At 40.9% G+C, this 20,182-nt stretch overlaps 1 protein-coding gene across 2 annotated transcripts in view; it reads right to left on the minus strand.

The window, feature by feature from the left end:
• The window catches only part of SLC44A2 (solute carrier family 44 member 2 (CTL2 blood group)), a 182,285-nt gene extending 165,896 nt beyond the window's left edge, over window positions 1–16,389 (minus strand). Inside the window, exon 1 of one of the 2 annotated variants that reach the window (XM_082254834.1) lies at window positions 16,042–16,388. In XM_082254834.1, coding sequence (XP_082110960.1) covers window positions 16,042–16,084 — 43 coding nt within the window. In that variant the 5' untranslated portion in view covers window positions 16,085–16,388. Of the gene's footprint in view, window positions 1–16,041 lie in introns of both variants that reach the window. The other variant, XM_082254832.1, reaches the window with a different exon arrangement.
• Between the last annotated feature and the right edge of the window lie 3,793 nt (window positions 16,390–20,182).

Here is a 20,182-nt window from a genome sequence, read left to right on the forward strand (position 1 = left end):
ATCTGGCATCCACCTAACAACTGTACTTTTATTTTCTCCATCAGCCCATCCCCCACAGTTATTACCTCTTGTATCTCTTGACCGTCCCTCTTAGATTGTAAACTCTAACAAGCAGGACCCTCTGATTCCTACTGTATTAAAGTGTATTGTATTTGTACCGTCTACCCTCAAGTTGTAAAGCGCTGCGTAAACTGTCATCGCTATATAAATACTATATAATAATAATAGAAACGCGCGATATACTTTCCTATCTATTTACTAATGCTAGCAGCAAAAGGGATAAAAATAATCCAATGTTGATTGAGAGAGTGAAGTTCCACTTTAATAATAGACTGGGTGTGAGCGCAAAATAATTTTACTTGAATTGTGTTCAGTCCGTATTACGAAACGCGTGGTGTAACCACAAAGTGTATTCTTTTTTTAAACCAAGATGTTAAGAACTAACTGAACTCTAGTCTAATTAAAAAGAATATTGTTTTGTAAGAACAAACTGCTGAGGTTGCTAAAATAAGCCATGAATCATTTATTCACTACACTTGCAATGGAAAGCAGCTGACAGGTAAGCGTAGCCAATCTCCATGACCTGACACCCTCTCAAACTATTAGGCCCTATGTACATATGTGTATAAGGCCATGGAATGTGAATTTTTGGGTGTTTTCCCACTATTGGGAGACACAGCATACAGCCACCCCTAGTAATGAATAGCAATGGTTGTATGCTAGCTATACACGGGTGAATGCCAATTGTAAAACATGTGACGGACGTAAATGTCTAAACGTGTCTTGTCTGCATCCAATGATTTCCGCCCACGCGCCCACTATTTACACTGCACAGCCTCATGCACCTGTGTGCATCAGACCTGTTAAACTTTCAGTGCGAAATAGAAATACAATTTTTATTATTACAGGTCAAGAATTGTGAACTTTGAGGCCCCCATTGACCTTGCTACATATTGAGTCAAAACTCTTTCAGTTTGAAACACACATTGCGTCCATTGTTTGAGATGGTTTTGTTTGCCTGTACGTTGAGATGAGAAGCTGTGCCATCTACCCCCGAAAGGAAATTGTGTTGGTTAAACTTTGAATAAGAGAAACCAGAAAGATCATAAAACTTTGTTCGGCCATGAGACATTTTATCACACAATGGCCGAAACTCAATTTCAGGATAACACCTGTGTTCACCCATCCACAAGCAGGATAAGCTATTGTCTATATCATGAGGAGACAAACAAACGGAAACGGACAAAGGCTAGAATCTATCATTCATTTACCTATAAACCAACAGGGGGGTAGGGTTGTTGGAATCTACATGGAGTCAAATAAACATTGTCACTTAGATTGATGAGAACTGCAAATCTCAAAATGAATTTCAGAAAATCATAAATTGATATCTCTGCCCCATCATATACAAAAGGTGTTATGGAACTATGATGTTATGACAACCTCCTACTGAGAAGTACATTATATTCTATCATATAGTAGTGTCAAATGGTCAGAAATTTCACCCATATTTTATCATCCAGTCCAAATCATAAATGTACTGTTGTTAACATAATAATCCCTTAAATGGATAATACTCCAATTGGAAACAAACCATGTGTAGAAAAAGTTACACATACAAGCTGTTGTGTATCAATATATATAACTGTATGTATCTATATAATTCTTACTGCTACTAATTAAAGTCTTGGGTTAAAAAGTAAAATCCAATATATATATATATTACGTAAGATATATTAAATATTAGAATAGTGTTACCAAGATTAATCTTTATTTAGATACCTGGTGGATTAAATGGACGTCATAGATGAGAGCATGATTACATTTTATGTTTTTTTTTATAATAGTCTTAAATGGAGAAATCTTTAATTAATTTTAATATACTGGTTAACCAAGAGGTGTCACCCTATGACATCACCAGTTAATGAATAAGATGTTCCAACCAATAGGAATAATGTTCCTCCCACTGGGTTTGGCTTATGATAATTTTTACTGCCCTTTTGTTCAACACAAAATAAAAAGAAATCAGAGATGTAATAGGACACACAACACAACACACATCATATCTTGCCCAATATACATCACACTTACAACATACACACTACTAACAGCCATGCACAGACTCATCTACACAGACGACTCCATTTCAATCTGCCATGTATCTGAACCTTTGAGGGACGCCAAAAGAAGCTCCTCCCTAATTGGCCACCATCTTGGAAATGCAGCCATCTTAAAGGAACCTGGTAACTACTATTCTAAGCTAAGCGGCCATTTTAAATATGGTAATTATGCCTTGCTGTTATTTGATTATTATTCAATATTGTTTATGTACTTCCTTAAATGTTTTACATTTCCTATTTAAAGGGTAACGAAAGTACAATCCCAGCCGTATAAACCATATGTAGATTTTTCTCTAAAGAGATGATTTTTGTTTTTATAACATTTTTTAATATCAGATTAAGCGCATTATTTGCAATTTTACGTCTTCCGTTTTGCATGGCTTATTCTCACTTCATCTGCAGTGGAATGACTTTCGGCCATGTGATTCGCAGACTATTGTGGTCTGATTATATAGAATATTAATGTATGGTTCATACTACACCTGGGAAAAACATAATCTTGTTTTATTTTACTTCATCGTTTAGCTAAATATCACGTTGCATTTATCGTTTTAAGTTGGTATTTTATGTAAGGTTATCTCTTTGTGTCACTCAAGTATGATCATTTATGGTGAAAATATGTCTTGCGAATAAATATTCTTATATATATATTCCCTACTGTAGACTGCTTCACTAAGATTGGTATATGCTTTTAAAAAGAAATTAACTGATATAAAAAAAAGAACTTGGGAAAATTGCGTGGTATACTATGAGTGTCTGAACAAAATTAATTGGGTTTTTTTTCTTAGATATTAAATTATTTGCCGTAATCGGCTGGAGGCACTGCGTCATAATTCTATTGATAGTTCAGACACCGCCTTTTAGTAATAAATTAAAAATAGTCAAATTTTATACCAAAACGCACAACATATTAAATGGAGGCACTGCTGAGATATCATTGATTTCTTACATATGCCAATCATAATTTTGATCATGGTGACATAATTAATAACTTTGCAAAAAAAAAAAAAAAAAAAGAGAATTTTTTTTTAATAATTTTTTTTTTAATTATTTAATTGTGAATATTAATAGTAATGCCCTAAAATGTCTACATAAGGTAAGGTTCACGCTGCCAACTCTGGCTAGATGTTAATCCCACAGCCCCAGTAGATTCGGCACAGATATAGAATATGTAGAGACACCTCTCTGAGTCTAAAATGGTGGTGTATGTATAGGCTAGTTGGAGTCATACCAAAATCCTCAGAAAAAGTCGGGCTGAAAATGGGCACCAGACGTGGGTAGGGGAAAACCTGATGTATGAACTCACCGAAAGCTTCTCTAACCCCAAAGACGTCAGTAAGCGTGATCACATACTTTTAGAATCATGGCCAATCTTACTGTATCTCTGTGAGGAACTGCACCATAAGGCTCAGCAAAAAGGAATTTAGTAAAGTTCTAATCTCCACTCCAAATAATAAGAAGTGAGATAAGGAACCTCCTTGAGCAGGTGAAAGTGACCTCTATTGGGACACATAAGTTAAGAGGATGTAGCGTGAAACTGCAGGAAAAAGTAGAACTGTGGCAGAAGTTTTATTCAGAAAGCTGTAATATAAGCAACCCTTTGAAAGAACAATGTAAACGATTAATGCAATAAGTAGGAAGTTTTGAGCAAGGAAAAATGTTTTTTTTTTTAATAGCGGAAGTTGCCGAGTAACCAGTAGTTAAAAATTAAGTTGCCGAGTAACCAGCAGTGGAAAATTTATAAATAAATAAATAAAAATAAAAATGTAACAGTTCCAGTAAGGACAGGAATTCATAAATAAATAAATAGGAAAGTTCAAAAAGGTTATGGTGTCCATACAAAAGGGTACTGCTTATCAGTCCTGCATTATAAATAAAATGAAGTAATTAATTAGACCCAGATATGACTCCCAGTCTGATGGTTATGACCCAGACAAGGGGGGGAGAGTCAGGCAAAGAGTCCACGTCCTACCCCAGCCATATTCCTAAGATAGGAGGGCAGAAATTGGGCAGCCATGCATAACTAGGTATGAGTCATATCAGGTCACCGCAAAAAGACTAGCACCCCTAAAAAGATACCATACACCTCTAGAATTTAAAAAGTTTGTTTTAAAAGAGTACTGTCCCGATTTTTATTAAGACAGGGTCCTTAGATATTACTAATCATTTTGAGGCCTATGAAAACAGCCTTTCTGTGTTGTGCCTCAAGGATGTAATTTAAAAGTCGGCCCTCACATAAAAAAAAAAAATCCTTAACGCTGCTAGAGCTGCTATATATAATTTAAAATGTACACAGCACCAAAGCCCACTGAATTTTTGCTGTACTGTACTCAAAAGTGCCTAACACCCTTCAATGGAGGAGTCTGAGTACAACCATCCAGAATTTAAAACCCTGTGCTTTGAGGCATCGGCCAGGTACATAAAAATAAGTTTGGCCAGGGACTACAAGTTGGGGTGTTCACTGGAATGGTTGGCAAAAGAGAGCGACAATTTGCACTCCATCCAACAGACCAGTGAACAAAGAAAGGCGTGAGCCTGTCACCAAAATTGTGGCAGAAACACACCTTTCTCCTCAACCTTAACACTAAAAAAAAAAAATAAATAAATAAATAAGTAAAAAAAAAAAAAAAAGTGCAAGATTTTATACCGGATACCTCAAGGAGGACACCGGACACCCCACAAATAAGGAGGGGGGAACAGAGGCCATTTTAGGATTTCTTTCCAAGGGGACAGGACCCAAGGGTTCAAAGAATCTCCAGGGAGCATCCCCAAAGAGCCCAATTCACCCTTGAGGATGGAAATCCTCGCTATGCCAAATATCCTCAACAAGAGGGGGGACCCCACAAATAAATAGGGATTTTCCCCATCTTAGGGCTCCCCAAAATCCTCGGGAAGATGGAGACATTAAGGCCCAGACCCCGCCAGAACCGAGCGAATGGTTCTGATAGGGATCTGTCCCATCTGTCTGTACCCGAGAGACATAGGCACCGCAGGAAGCGGAGCCAAATATATATATATAAAAAAAAAAAAAAAAAGCCAATAATTCAATTTCTGAAAAGGTTTTTCAGCAGAATAGATGCCAAGGTGGATCGGATGATCACTTGGTTCACTCAGGGCACTGTAGCCCGAACTAAAATAATTCCTCTTTAGGAACAAATCTTGTGGCCAGCCAAAGGCCACAAAATCCTTAAATGCCCAAATAGCAAGGGATCAGAGGGACACACTGAATGGATGCATAGGAGACAGAGGTTCTAACACCATTTTATCCCCAGGTCACAGTATTGAGGATCCTGAAAATCCCTGTCAGGGGGATCTTGGTTGTTAGATAATAACTACTCTCCTATTTTTCAGTGGTCACTTCATCCCTCTGACTCAAACAGGTCGCTCAAAGCGGGCACATTTCGAAAAATCGCCAATGGCGGTGATACAAGGAGGATCAAACCCTAATGACGTAATGAAGTCAAGAGGTTAAAGGTGGTATTACGGTAACCAAGAAGAATCCTCAATGTCAGGTAGTTTTGTTGCCTACCATGAATTGCATTGATGCCCCAAAGGGGGGATATTATATATTTTTTTTCCTCCCAAGTAGAAGGTAAATTCTAACAAAATAGTATATCACTGTTCAATTGTTCAATGTGTGGTATCCATGGTGATGAATACGTCCCCATGTTAATGAGCCCCAGAAGTCAGTCTCCCCTGGGAAGGGTTGCATATATAGTCTCACCGCCCATGGTGGTCAGATAAAAGGCTGATCACACGATGGACTAAAAGGAGGACTCTGAGGAAGCTCAGGATACCAACCTCACATTGAAATTTCAACTAAAAGTTATGGCTGAAAACTGTATGTATCATTTTCTCATGGAATCCATTTCCCTTTATAGGACTAAGAGATCCAGGAAGTAAGCAGGAAACCGAGAGTCTGATGTGTCTGAGACACCCAAAGGGGGGTACAGTGTGAAGGACCCGGGATACCCCTGATGGCCGGTCTACCAAGACGAACCCGTCAAGACAGCCAAAGGCAAAAGTGCCCGGAGAAATCCACATTCCACTGGCCAACAGATGATAACCCTTGGATCCACACCTCACTCGGAGTCACCATGCTTGTTTACTGAAGTCACTACACCTACTTGCAGGTGTCTACACCCCATTCAACTATTCCATACCTATCTACAAAGCTGTCAAAGTCCGATTTAAGCCCTATTTCTTCAAGAGTCTGCCTTGGAAAAATGTTTCAAATGGCTACGGCATTTTTTCACACTTTTTCCAAGGAGGGGGGATTTGTTAAACTTTCAGTGCGAAATAGAAATACAATTTTTATTATTACAGGTCAAGAATTGTGAACTTTGAGGCCCCCATTGACCTTGCTACATATTGAGTCAAAACTCTTTCAGTTTGAAACACACATTGCGTCCATTGTTTGAGATGGTTTTGTTTGCCTGTACGTTGAGATGAGAAGCTGTGCCATCTACCCCCGAAAGGAAATTGTGTTGGTTAAACTTTGAATAAGAGAAACCAGAAAGATCATAAAACTTTGTTCGGCCATGAGACATTTTATCACACAATGGCCGAAACTCAATTTCAGGATAACACCTGTGTTCACCCATCCACAAGCAGGATAAGCTATTGTCTATATCATGAGGAGACAAACAAACGGAAACGGACAAAGGCTAGAATCTATCATTCATTTACCTATAAACCAACAGGGGGGTAGGGTTGTTGGAATCTACATGGAGTCAAATAAACATTGTCACTTAGATTGATGAGAACTGCAAATCTCAAAATGAATTTCAGAAAATCATAAATTGATATCTCTGCCCCATCATATACAAAAGGTGTTATGGAACTATGATGTTATGACAACCTCCTACTGAGAAGTACATTATATTCTATCATATAGTAGTGTCAAATGGTCAGAAATTTCACCCATATTTTATCATCCAGTCCAAATCATAAATGTACTGTTGTTAACATAATAATCCCTTAAATGGATAATACTCCAATTGGAAACAAACCATGTGTAGAAAAAGTTACACATACAAGCTGTTGTGTATCAATATATATAACTGTATGTATCTATATAATTCTTACTGCTACTAATTAAAGTCTTGGGTTAAAAAGTAAAATCCAATATATATATATATTACGTAAGATATATTAAATATTAGAATAGTGTTACCAAGATTAATCTTTATTTAGATACCTGGTGGATTAAATGGACGTCATAGATGAGAGCATGATTACATTTTATGTTTTTTTTTATAATAGTCTTAAATGGAGAAATCTTTAATTAATTTTAATATACTGGTTAACCAAGAGGTGTCACCCTATGACATCACCAGTTAATGAATAAGATGTTCCAACCAATAGGAATAATGTTCCTCCCACTGGGTTTGGCTTATGATAATTTTTACTGCCCTTTTGTTCAACACAAAATAAAAAGAAATCAGAGATGTAATAGGACACACAACACAACACACATCATATCTTGCCCAATATACATCACACTTACAACATACACACTACTAACAGCCATGCACAGACTCATCTACACAGACGACTCCATTTCAATCTGCCATGTATCTGAACCTTTGAGGGACGCCAAAAGAAGCTCCTCCCTAATTGGCCACCATCTTGGAAATGCAGCCATCTTAAAGGAACCTGGTAACTACTATTCTAAGCTAAGCGGCCATTTTAAATATGGTAATTATGCCTTGCTGTTATTTGATTATTATTCAATATTGTTTATGTACTTCCTTAAATGTTTTACATTTCCTATTTAAAGGGTAACGAAAGTACAATCCCAGCCGTATAAACCATATGTAGATTTTTCTCTAAAGAGATGATTTTTGTTTTTATAACATTTTTTAATATCAGATTAAGCGCATTATTTGCAATTTTACGTCTTCCGTTTTGCATGGCTTATTCTCACTTCATCTGCAGTGGAATGACTTTCGGCCATGTGATTCGCAGACTATTGTGGTCTGATTATATAGAATATTAATGTATGGTTCATACTACACCTGGGAAAAACATAATCTTGTTTTATTTTACTTCATCGTTTAGCTAAATATCACGTTGCATTTATCGTTTTAAGTTGGTATTTTATGTAAGGTTATCTCTTTGTGTCACTCAAGTATGATCATTTATGGTGAAAATATGTCTTGCGAATAAATATTCTTATATATATATTCCCTACTGTAGACTGCTTCACTAAGATTGGTATATGCTTTTAAAAAGAAATTAACTGATATAAAAAAAAGAACTTGGGAAAATTGCGTGGTATACTATGAGTGTCTGAACAAAATTAATTGGGTTTTTTTTCTTAGATATTAAATTATTTGCCGTAATCGGCTGGAGGCACTGCGTCATAATTCTATTGATAGTTCAGACACCGCCTTTTAGTAATAAATTAAAAATAGTCAAATTTTATACCAAAACGCACAACAGACCTTAGGGCCATGCCATGCTTGCAATTACATATCATTAATAGGAGGAGGTATACTTAATAGGTGGTGTTACTTAAACAAAATAGGTCATATATACATAATACATGGAGTTATTGAGCTAATAGTAGGCTATTCATAGGGAAATAGACAATGGTATGAAGGTATACGATATGGCCAAATGTCTGTGTACACCAGACCATCAAACCTATATCAGCTGGTTGGACATCCCAATCCAAAATAATGACAATCACCACCACCAATGTAAACGAAAAGAGGTTTGACCGCACTCCAGTGGATGAAGATAAAATGATCCTTTTGAGTTATGATTAAGCCATCTTGAATCGTGAAACGCGTCAACTGTCTGTGGCTCAATTGTCTTGTTTTTTTGGATTTACAATCTGAACTAAGGATAATTTTATCTGTTTTTTATGTTATGTTATGTTTATGTTATATTTATGTTATCTGTTTTTTAATATTTTATAATTAAGTATTTGATCAGACGGAGAGCGCTAGATCCCATTCTTTTTGTATTTGAGGAAATTTGGAAGGGATCGGATACCTGATCCAGCCCATCACTGTCTCCAGACCTGCCATACCACTATTATCCCTGGAGGATGAACAGCTGATCTTGATCTGCTAAGCACAGAGGTCGGTGTATGAGGCATATCCAGTCTATTAGGGCTATTTCTCACAGTCCACCTCCGTCGGCGAACTCCGTGCTGCCCAGCGGGGATCGGCGGCAGGCAGGTGACAGCTCCCTCTCCGCTCTGTATGCGGAGAAGGAGATATCAGAGCCCGCTGCTCTCTATGGGGGAATAGGATGAGAGCGGACCGCCTGTCCGCTCTCATCTGATCTGATCCCCTGGACGGATGGAAAATAGGGTTTCCATCCGTCCGGATTTCACGGACAGGATCGGATGCGAATGGCAGCGGGTGTCACCGCTGACTCAAAGGACACTCTGTAGAGATTAATAAAATATACCTCAATGTAAATAGAGCATGTCTGATGATCTAGTGAGGACTGAAGCCCAAAAGCATGGTGTCAGTAAGAGTGAACCCAGGTGAGAAGTCCTCACTAAATGATCAGACATGCAATACTTTATATTGACATATATTTTATTACTCTCTACAGTGTCCTTTGAGACACACATTGCACCACGTTTGAATTTCAATGGGCACCCCACTCCCATGGCAGTCCATTCACCTTTATTTGTGTTGTCTTCATGCCGCTGGCCACTGCCACAGCTCCCGGAGATGAGTTCCCCCACCATGTCTTTGGCTTCCAGCACCCCATTTGGAACCTTTAGCTGACCTGTAAGTAACCAGGGGGATTCTCTTTCACCCTTTTTCTCTTCCTTTTCCTCTTGTTCTTTGTATTAAACATCAGACTACATCTATATGTACTTTATTGCAGATACAAGCATATTGTCCCCGCATTAGCTCCTCATGAGTGGAAAGAACCCACAAAACGCGTAGAGCTATTTTGGATGCTAAGCTATTACTACGGTCTACTCAATTACTTGCTTTTACAATCATGATACATTCATTTATTTTTACAGAGAGGTCTAGGTTTCTAACTAAGACCACCCACACCACGGTGGTGCGGAGATATATATGAGTATATACATGTACCATGTGTTATTAATGAGCAATACAATATGTGTAAATGTATTAATAAACATGATATTATACATTGATTTTTTCATCACCTCATAGCTGTGTGCTTCATTTAAAGTCCCAAATTTCCCTCCTCTTTTATAGGTAGAGATAGGCATTGTGAGGAGTTATATCAGAGGTCCCAAATTGTGGTCTACATGTTGGTTATGGCCCGCTGATTGGCAAAAACAGACTCCTGCAATATGGGGGTCCTGCGCGCAGCGCTTTCTTGATGGAAGAATGGCAGTGCGTGCTGGGCACTAGAACGAAGAGTGATCTCTCACAGACAGAGTGGTCTCCTGCCCAATGGTGTCTGTAGAATCTTTTCTGTGGTGTCACGATGAGAAGATGTGCCAGACATGGAGCCTGCAAAGTGGTAAGTGCCACTGAACACAAATGATGGGGCACCATTCCTCCCACTGACCACTAAGTACAAATGATTCTCAAAATGCTACAAACAATATCCCTGACAACGTAAAAGAAGTTTGTTTTAAAAATAAAAAATGTAAGAAATCCCATGTACATTGTTATCACTGCCTTTGCTCAATACTGTATTGAAGAACCTTTCGCACCAATTAAAGCCTCAAGCCTTTTTGAGTATGATGCTTCAAGCTTGGCACACCTATTTTTGGGCATTTTCTCCCATTCTTCTTTGCAGGACGTCTCTCTCAAGCTCCATCAGGTTGGATGGGGAGCATCAGTTCTTAGTCACCTCCCCCCTGAGGCCCTTCTCCCCCGTTTGCTCAGTTTGGCTGGGTGGCCCGCTTTAGGAAGTGTCCTGGTGGTTCCAGACTTCTTCTAATTATGGATGATGGAGGCCACTGTTCTTATTGGGACCTTCAATGCTGCAGACATTTTTCTGTACCCTTCCCCAGATCTGTGACTCGATACAAGCCTGTCTCGGAGGTCTACAGACGATTCCTTAAACTTGATGGCTCTTACATGCACTGTTAACTGTGGGACCTTACATAGACAGGTGTGTGCCTTTCCAAATCATGTCCAATCAACTGAATTTACCACAGGTGGACTCCAATCAAGTTGTAGAAACATCTCAAGGATGATCAGTGGAAACAGGATGCACCTGAGCTCAATTTTGAGTGTCATGGCAAGGGCTGTAAATACTTACGTACTTGGGATTGTTTCCTCTCTTATTTTTAATACATTTGCAAACATTTCAAACAAGCTTCTTTCACTTTGTCATTATGGGGTATTAATAGGATATTTTAAGACAGCGCTACCAGGCGTATAAAAATAAATATAAAGTGCACTAAAAATGTAAACTGGATGATTAGGTATTAATAATATTAGTAAAGAGCATCAGTGATAGAAAATATGATATCATACAATCACATAATTATTTAAAGTGCATAAAAACGTATTACATATAAAGTGCGAAATGTGCAAAAAAGTGCAAAAAATATATAAAGTGCAGTGTAAAGATTGTATACAGTCCACTTGAATCAAACAAGGTGCTGAATGACATTCTCCACACAAAAAGTGCCAAGTGCTTCCAAAGAACCCTTTTGGGGATCCACTCACCAGACTTGGAGACGTGGATCGGCTTACTGTGACTACTGATCTGTATAAAATGCTGATACATTTCTTATGTTTGTGAGTAGCTTTTTAATACTTTTTATAATAAAATCACCCTACGGGCTTCACTATTCTCGGCTCCTTCCCTCTTTTGTTTGAGATTTTAAGCATGGAGGAGTTTCAGAGGTGATTGGAGGTATATTGAAGGCTCATCTTTATAGATATTCTGGGGACACCAAGGCTGTCTAATATCCTGCATCTGAAGCTGGAGGTCGATTCGGAGGTGTAGCTGGTTATATATATATATATATAAGGCTCAGAGTTCTCCTAAGTCTGGTGAGTGGATCCCCAAAAGGGTTCTTTGGAAGCACTTTTTGTGTGGAGCACGTCATTCAGCAGCTTATTTGATTCAAGTGGACTGTATACAATCTTTGGACAGCACTTTATATATTTTTTGCACTTTTTTGCACATTTGGCATTTTATATATAATACTTTTTTCTGCACTTTAAATAATTATGTGATTGTATGATATCATATTTCTATCACTGATGCACTTTACTAATATTATTAATACCTAATCATCCAGTTTACATTTTTAGTACACTTTATATTTATTTTTATATGTCTGGTAGCGCTGTCTTAAAATATCCTATTGTTTCCTTGGTCTTTTCCTAAGTGAGCAGCAGCTGCAGGTAGTATTAGTACACATTAATTAAGCGCGGGTTTAATATCATTTTTTTCACATTATGGGGTATTGTTTGTAGAATTATGAGGAAAATAAGGAATTTAACCCAATTTGGAATAAGGCTTTAACACAGGGTTTCTCAACCAGGGTTCCGTGGAACCCTAAGGTTCCTCCTGAGGTTGTTACGGGTTCCTTGAGCAATGGGCAATTTCTGCCTCTCAGATAAGTTCCCAATGACAACATTGTTCCTTTTAGCTCTCTGTAAGGGGGTAATTCTTCCCAATGATGACAAGAGTAAGGAGCATTCTTTCCACTAACTGTCACACTAATGTGTCATGAGTTATAGATTTTTAATTTTTAGCAGGGGTTCCCCGAGGCCAGAAATTTATTTCAAGGGTCCCCCTGTGTTGAAATGGTTGAGAAAGGCTGCTGTAACATAACAAAATGTGGAAAAAGTAAAGTGCTGTGAATACTTCCTGGATGCACTGTATACCAATAACAGCACTATTCCTTCCAATGATCACTGATATTAATGATGGAGCACCATTCTCCTTACTGACTACTGAACACCAATGATGGAGCACCATCCTTCTTACTGGCCAGTGGCCACTGAACATCACTGATGGATTCTTCTCACTGACACCAATGATGGAGCACCACTGCTTTCACTGACCACTGAACACCGCTAATGAAGCACCGTTCCTCTCTATAACCTCTGATAACAATAAAAGAGCACCATTCCTGTCATGGACCACTGACACCAATAATGGAGCACCATTCTTCCCACTGACCACTGGTACCAGTGATGGAGCACCATTCCTTTAATTGATTGCAGAGACATTTATTAATTTCACTGGTTACTAACACTGGAGCATTTATTACTTCTACTGACTGATGACATATGACCATTTATTACTCCCACCGACTATCGATGGCCGGGCATTTAGTACTACCACTGATTCCGGGCATTTAGTACTGACTACTGACGTCTGAGCATCTTTTACTACCACTGACCACTGATGCCCAGGCATTTATTACTCCCACTGACCACTGATGCCTAGACATTTATTACTCCCACTGACTCCTAGGTATTTATTACTCCCACTGACTACTGACGCCTAGGCATTTAATACTCCCACTGATGCCTAGGCATTTATTACTCCCACTGACCACTGATGCCTAGGTATTTATTGCTCCCACTGACACCTAGGCATTTATTACTCCCACTGACCACTGATGCCTAGGCATTTATTACTTCCACAGACCACTGATGCCTAGGCATTTATTACTCCCATTGTCCACTCATGCCTAGGTATTTATTACTCCCACTGACCACTGAACACCGCTAATGAAGCACCGTTCCTCTCTATAACCTCTGATAACAATAAAAGAGCACCATTCCTGTCATGGACCACTGACACCAATAATGGAGCACCATTCTTCCCACTGACCACTGGCACCAGTGATGGAGCACCATTCCTTTAATTGATTGCAGAGACATTTATTAATTTCACTGGTTACTAACACTGGAGCATTTATTACCTCTACTGACTGATGACATATGACCATTTATTACTCCCACCGACTATCGATGGCCGGGCATTTAGTACTACCACTGATTCCGGGCATTTAGTACTGACTACTGACGTCTGAGCATCTTTTACTACCACTGACCACTGATGCCCAGGCATTTATTACTCCCACTGACCACTGATGCCTAGACATTTATTACTCCCACTGACTCCTAGGTATTTATTACTCCCACTGACTACTGACGCCTAGGCATTTAATACTCCCACTGATGCCTAGGCATTTATTACTCCCACTGACCACTGATGCCTAGGTATTTATTACTCCCACTGACACCTAGGCATTTATTACTCCCACTGACCACTGATGCCTAGGCATTTATTACTTCCACTGACCACTGATGCCTAGGCATTTATTACTCCCATTGTCCACTCATGCCTAGGTATTTATTACTCCCACTGACCACTGACGCTTAGGCATTTATTACTCCCACTGACCACTGACGCCTAGGCATTTATTACTTCCACTGACGCCTAGGTATTTATTACTCCCACTGACCACTGATGCCTAGGTATTTATTACTCCCACTGACCACTGACGCCTAGGCATTTATTACTCCAACTGACCACTGACGCCTAGGCATTTATTACTCCCATTGTCCACTCATGCCTAGGTATTTATTACTCCCACTGACCACTGACGCTTAGGCATTTATTACTCCCACTGACCACTGACGCCTAGGCATTTATTACTTCCACTGACGCCTAGGTATTTATTACTCCCACTGACCACTGATGCCTAGGTATTTATTACTCCCACTGACCACTGACGCCTAGGCATTTATTACTCCAACTGACCACTGACGCCTAGGCATTTATTACTCCCACTGACCACTCATGCCTAGGCATTTATTACTCCCACTGACCACTGATGCCTAGGTATTTATTACTCCAATGACCACTGACGCCTAGGCATTTATTACTCCCACTGACCACTCATGCCTAGGCATTTATTACTCCCACTGACCACTGATGCCTAGATATTTATTACTCCAACTGACCACTGACGCCTAGGCATTTATTACTCCCACTGACCACTCATGCCTAGGCATTTATTACTCCCACTGATCACTGACGCCTAGGTATTTAATACTGTTGCTGATGCTCAGGCATTTATAACTGCCACTGAATACTGTCATCTTGACATTTATTTCTACCACTGATGCCTGGGGACGAGTTATAGGTACTGATAGGCTTCATTTTTAAAATAATAGGAGGAGAGGTATAGGTAGTGATCTGCACCATTATTGATGGGGGGGGTGGGGGGAGTTATAGGTGGTGATAGGTTTCAATAATATTAAAGTAATAGGTGGAGATATAGGTAGTGATAGGGTCTGTTATTGGGGAGCTGTAGGAGTTATAGGTAGTGATAGTATTTAATATTGAGGTAAGGGGAGGAGTTATATTAATAGAATGCACTATTGGGGTAAGGGGAAGAGGTATAAGTAGTGATAGGCATCCCTATTAAGGTGATGGGAGGCGTAATAGGTAGCGATAAGTATCATTATTGATTTAGAGGGACGAGTTATAGGTATCACTTTTGCGATAATGGGAGGATTTTAAGGTAGTGATAAGCATGATTACAACTAAACATGAAGAAAATATTTTTAAATGCTGGTAATTTAAAAGAACTTCCAAACAAATGCAGTACAACGCGAAACAGGTCTGAACTCCCATGGGCACTGCTCAATTAAAGTCAATGTGATTTTGTTGACGTGCTTTTCTAAGGCAGAAAAACAACGCCCGCCAACATAAGCCCTACTGCGTTAATGGGAGGGGATATAGGTAGAGGCAGCCATGATTATAGAGTTACTGGTCCGGAGTTGTGGGTAGTTATAGGCTCCTTTATTGAGGTAATGGGAAAAGATAAAGGGAGGGGGGAGCAGGGTTAAAGGGAGATGCATGAAGTCCCAACACAATGGACTGCACAATACGATACGTCAATTGTCGGAGTACGACCAGGAGTTGTATTTACATCCAGGCAGTATATACTATCACAAAGGCATCTTACCATAAGCTCCATCTGGGGGGCTCTTCTCTGTGTCATCCTCCATGATGGTTGGCGAGGCTCCAGCTGCGGTTGGCCCCTTAGTGTCTGCTCCTGTTGCTCGGGTGGTGCTGCTATCCTGGTGCACTCATGCAGGGTCCCTATGCTGTTGTTGTGGCTGCCTCCCTTCTTTCCTCCATATATGAGATCACTGTCCTCAAGGCACTCAGCCCCCTCCTCCTCCTCCTATACAGATGATGAATTCCTCAGCCCCTCTCCAGCACTCTCAGCATTTCTAGATGTCACACTTACTTCTGCAGAGCCCTGGCCATGCCCACATCCTTCATAATGAGCTCACACCCTGCAGATTTCAGGCCAATAGCGAAGACGAGGGCGTGGGGAAAGTGGGTGCTGCCCTTACGAAATGCAATCCGCTACCTTTATGCAGTCAGAGTGGGGTCTCTCTTAAAGGGGCAAGCTCTCTTAACACATGAAATTAAAGGGACTCCTGGAGTCCAAAATTTCATTATTTTGAACAATCTTACAGTCACTGAATTTCCAAATAAAGGCTTCTGATATGTTTGAAATAAGGATTTTTTTTGTTCTAAATAAATACCAATAAACAAATATTATTATTATTATATAGGATTTATATAGTGCCCACAGTTTACGCAGCGCTTTACAACTTAAAGGGTAAACAGTACAAATACAATACACTTTAATACAGTAGGAATCAGAGGGCACTGCTCGTTAGAGCTTACAATCTAAGAGATACTAATAAATAAATACATAAAATAATACACACCAAGGTTTCTTTACAACTGTCCTGGTATTCAAGTGGTTAAAACAAGCTCTCTACCTTTTTTTTTTTCAAGCCGGTGATCGGCTTTCATGTAAGGCCGTTCCCGCTTGCATATTTTGCATGTTTCCGCACGTCATGCATAGAGCAGCCCTTTCAATTGAATGGGCTACCCTATGCAAGAAAAACATAATAAGAAGCTCCTGCACTTTTTTGTATTGCATTGCGTGTTTTTTAACACACATTTTGGCATATTTGTAACTCGTTTTCTACATGACAAACCACGCGTCTGCTAACTGACACAACAAACCATGCGTCTGCTAACTGACACGACAAACCATGCGTCTGCTAACTGACACGACAAACCATGCCTCTGCTAATTGCATTTGGACTGCCAATAGCATTGCAAGTGTGATGCACATTTGCAGCATTTTTTTCACACATTTCTAAAACAAGCATGTATTTCCTAAGTGTTTTGTCACTTGTTTAGGAAACGCAAAGTGTGAATGGGGTCTAAAAGTGATCTGGGCAGCTGTAAAGCCACTCAGTGACTTTTAGGCTGCATTCACGTTTATTGTTGTGTGAACATATGTGAGATCGCATCGCGTTTCTGCGCCGTTTTGCGTCCCATGTGTGACCAATGAGGCAAAGTTGCTCATGCACTTTTTTGAGGCTAGGTTCACACCTAGAATTACGTGAACATGCATTTTTTGTGCTGCGTTTTTACACTACACACATAGGGCAGCCCTTTCATTTCAAAGGGCTGCCCTATGCACAACAAACCGGAGAGAGAGAGAAAGAGAGAGGGAGAGAGAGGGAGAGAGAGAGAGAGAGAGGGAGGGAGGATACTTGTGTTGGTCTGAGGAGCAGACCTAAGGCCTAGGCGTGAGGCCTGAAGCAGCCATATGGCATGTGAGTAAGCCAGGAGGCTGAATTTAAATTTAACAAATATACAGTAATGGTGGAACCCCCTGCGAAGGAAATTGCTGTTTTGTGAATTTTCTGTTCTTTAACCACCTCAATACAGGGCACTTAAACCCCCTTCCTTCCCAGACCAATTTTCAGCTTTTAGCGCTGTTGCATTTTGAATGACAATTGCGCGGTCATGCAACACTGTACCTAAACCAAATTTATGTCATTTTTTCCCCACAAATAGAGCTTTCTTTTGGTGGTATTTGATCACTGCCAGGTTTTTTCTTTTTTGGTGCACAAATAAAAAAAGACCGAAAAGTTTGAAAAAAAAAAAAAAAGTTTTTTTGTTTAGGTTATAAAATTTTGTAAATAGATATGTTTTTTCCTGCACTGATGAGCACTGATGACGCCGCACTGACAGGCACTGATGAGGAGACACTGATGGGGTGGCACTGATGGGGTGGCACTGATGGGGTGGCACTGATATGCAGCACTGATGGGCACTGATATGTGGCACTGATAGATAGCACTGATATGCAGCATTGGTGGGCACTGATAGGCAGCACTGATGGGGACTGATCGGCGGCACTGATGGGCACAGATGGGCACTGATAGGCGGCACTGATGGGCGGCACTGATCGGCACTGATGGGGGGCACTGATGGGCACTGATAGGCAGCACTGGTGGGCAATAATGGGCACTGGTGGGCGGCACTGATAGATGGCAATAACGGGCACTGGTGGGCAGCACTGATAGATGGCATTGGTGGGCAGCACTGATAGGGGGGCACCACTGGCAGGCTCTCTGAGCCCTGTTTGCCATCCCTGGTGGCCATGGTGGGCATCCCTGGTGGTCATGGGTGGGCATCCCTGGTGGCTCTAGTGGCACCCCCTCCCCCCAGGGCTGCACTGGTAATCAATCATCTGATTACCAGCACAGACCCCCCCTGTGATCAGTGAGTAATTAGAAATACTCACTGATCACCCCGGCTGCAGAATCGATCCTCTGCTCTTCTACTCACTGACAGGATCTGTCAGGAGGAGAAGAGATCGAAGCCGTTACAACGGCTGTATTGACATTACATGACGGCTGTGATTGGACACAGCCGTCATGTGATCAGGAGGGCCAATCACAGGCCCTCCTGCCGAGTCTTGTTGCTCTGTGTCCTAGGGACACAGGCACATTGAGACCGCGCCGCTGCGCGTGCCCGCGGCGGCGTGATCTCTCTCCTTCTGAAGGACGTTCCGGAACGTCCGATCAAAAGGACGAGACTCCCACCCGGCCGTATATTTACAATGGCTGGGTGGGAGGTGGTTAAATAAAAATGGGCTGCCACGCCCTTAAAAAACACAGTCCGGACTGACACTATTTCTTCAAATTGTATGCACCACTTGAGTTGAATCGCCCCGAAACATTACAGTTGGTGGAGGAATGCTATGGGCACAGATGGCCGTGGCCCAGATCCTCGCATGCCAGAAACCGTGTATGTCAGAGACTGTCCGTATTGCTATTGCTGTGTGTTGTCTCAGCCTTAAGGAGACAGTACACCCAAAAAAAAACTTTTTTTTGTAAGGAACTGTGTTTTCCTGACTGCAGGGAGAATGTGGTCTCCCATAGCAACCGAGGAAAGTCTGTTTGCAAAAAGGAGGAGCTACAGTGAAGGTGTTTGTGCAAAAGTGTCTTCTGTTACCACTGGCAACAGGAAACTTGTTTGGCCTGCAGCAGATGTTGGAGAATCCAAGAAGGCTGCAATGTCGCCCTATATCCATGTGGGGGCATCTGCAAAGTTGAATGTTGTTGCCCGTAGCAACAAAGTCAAAGTCAATCGTGAGACCTATGGTGGAGTGATCCTGATGAGACTTCTGAGTGATGGGCTCGAGATACTGTTACAGCCAGTGGGAGAATGCTGGAGAAGTTCTGTGGGGAGAGTGTGGTCTCCCATGGCAACAAAGGACAAAGTGTCGTCTGGATGGTGGAGTTCCAGTGGAGAGAACTATAATGTCCTAGAGTCTGTGATGCCTAGGAGGGCATCTGTTGTCTCACCCTGTGACCGCATGGGGAAATGCACCAAGAAAAGGGCCGCAGAGAAATAGTTTCTGCAGCGACGCATGCAAAGTGCAAAACACACCGCCTGGAATAGTTCCTGTTTCTTGTGTGAAAGAGACTGATTATTTGTCTTATGCCGGTGAAGTGGTGGCAAGTCCGGTGGGGAGATCCGCTGCCAAGAGAGACTTGTTGCTGTGTAGTACCCTGAATAATGGGGAAGCACAGGTTAATACTGAACCCGCAACAAGACTGAGATCTGATAAGGACTGGTCTTTAGGCAGTGTGCTGTGTAGCAGGAAGACCAGGAATGGCAAGCGAGGCGCAGTACGCGGCTCGCTACATGGGATTGTGGCTGCCGCTGTAATTTTAACTGCTTGCCGACCGCCGCAAGTAGATTTACTGCGGCGG

Source organism: Pelophylax lessonae (assembly GCF_965119305.1).
Source record: "Pelophylax lessonae genome assembly, chromosome: 4".
In the NCBI taxonomy this organism is placed as follows: domain Eukaryota; kingdom Metazoa; phylum Chordata; class Amphibia; order Anura; family Ranidae; genus Pelophylax; species Pelophylax lessonae.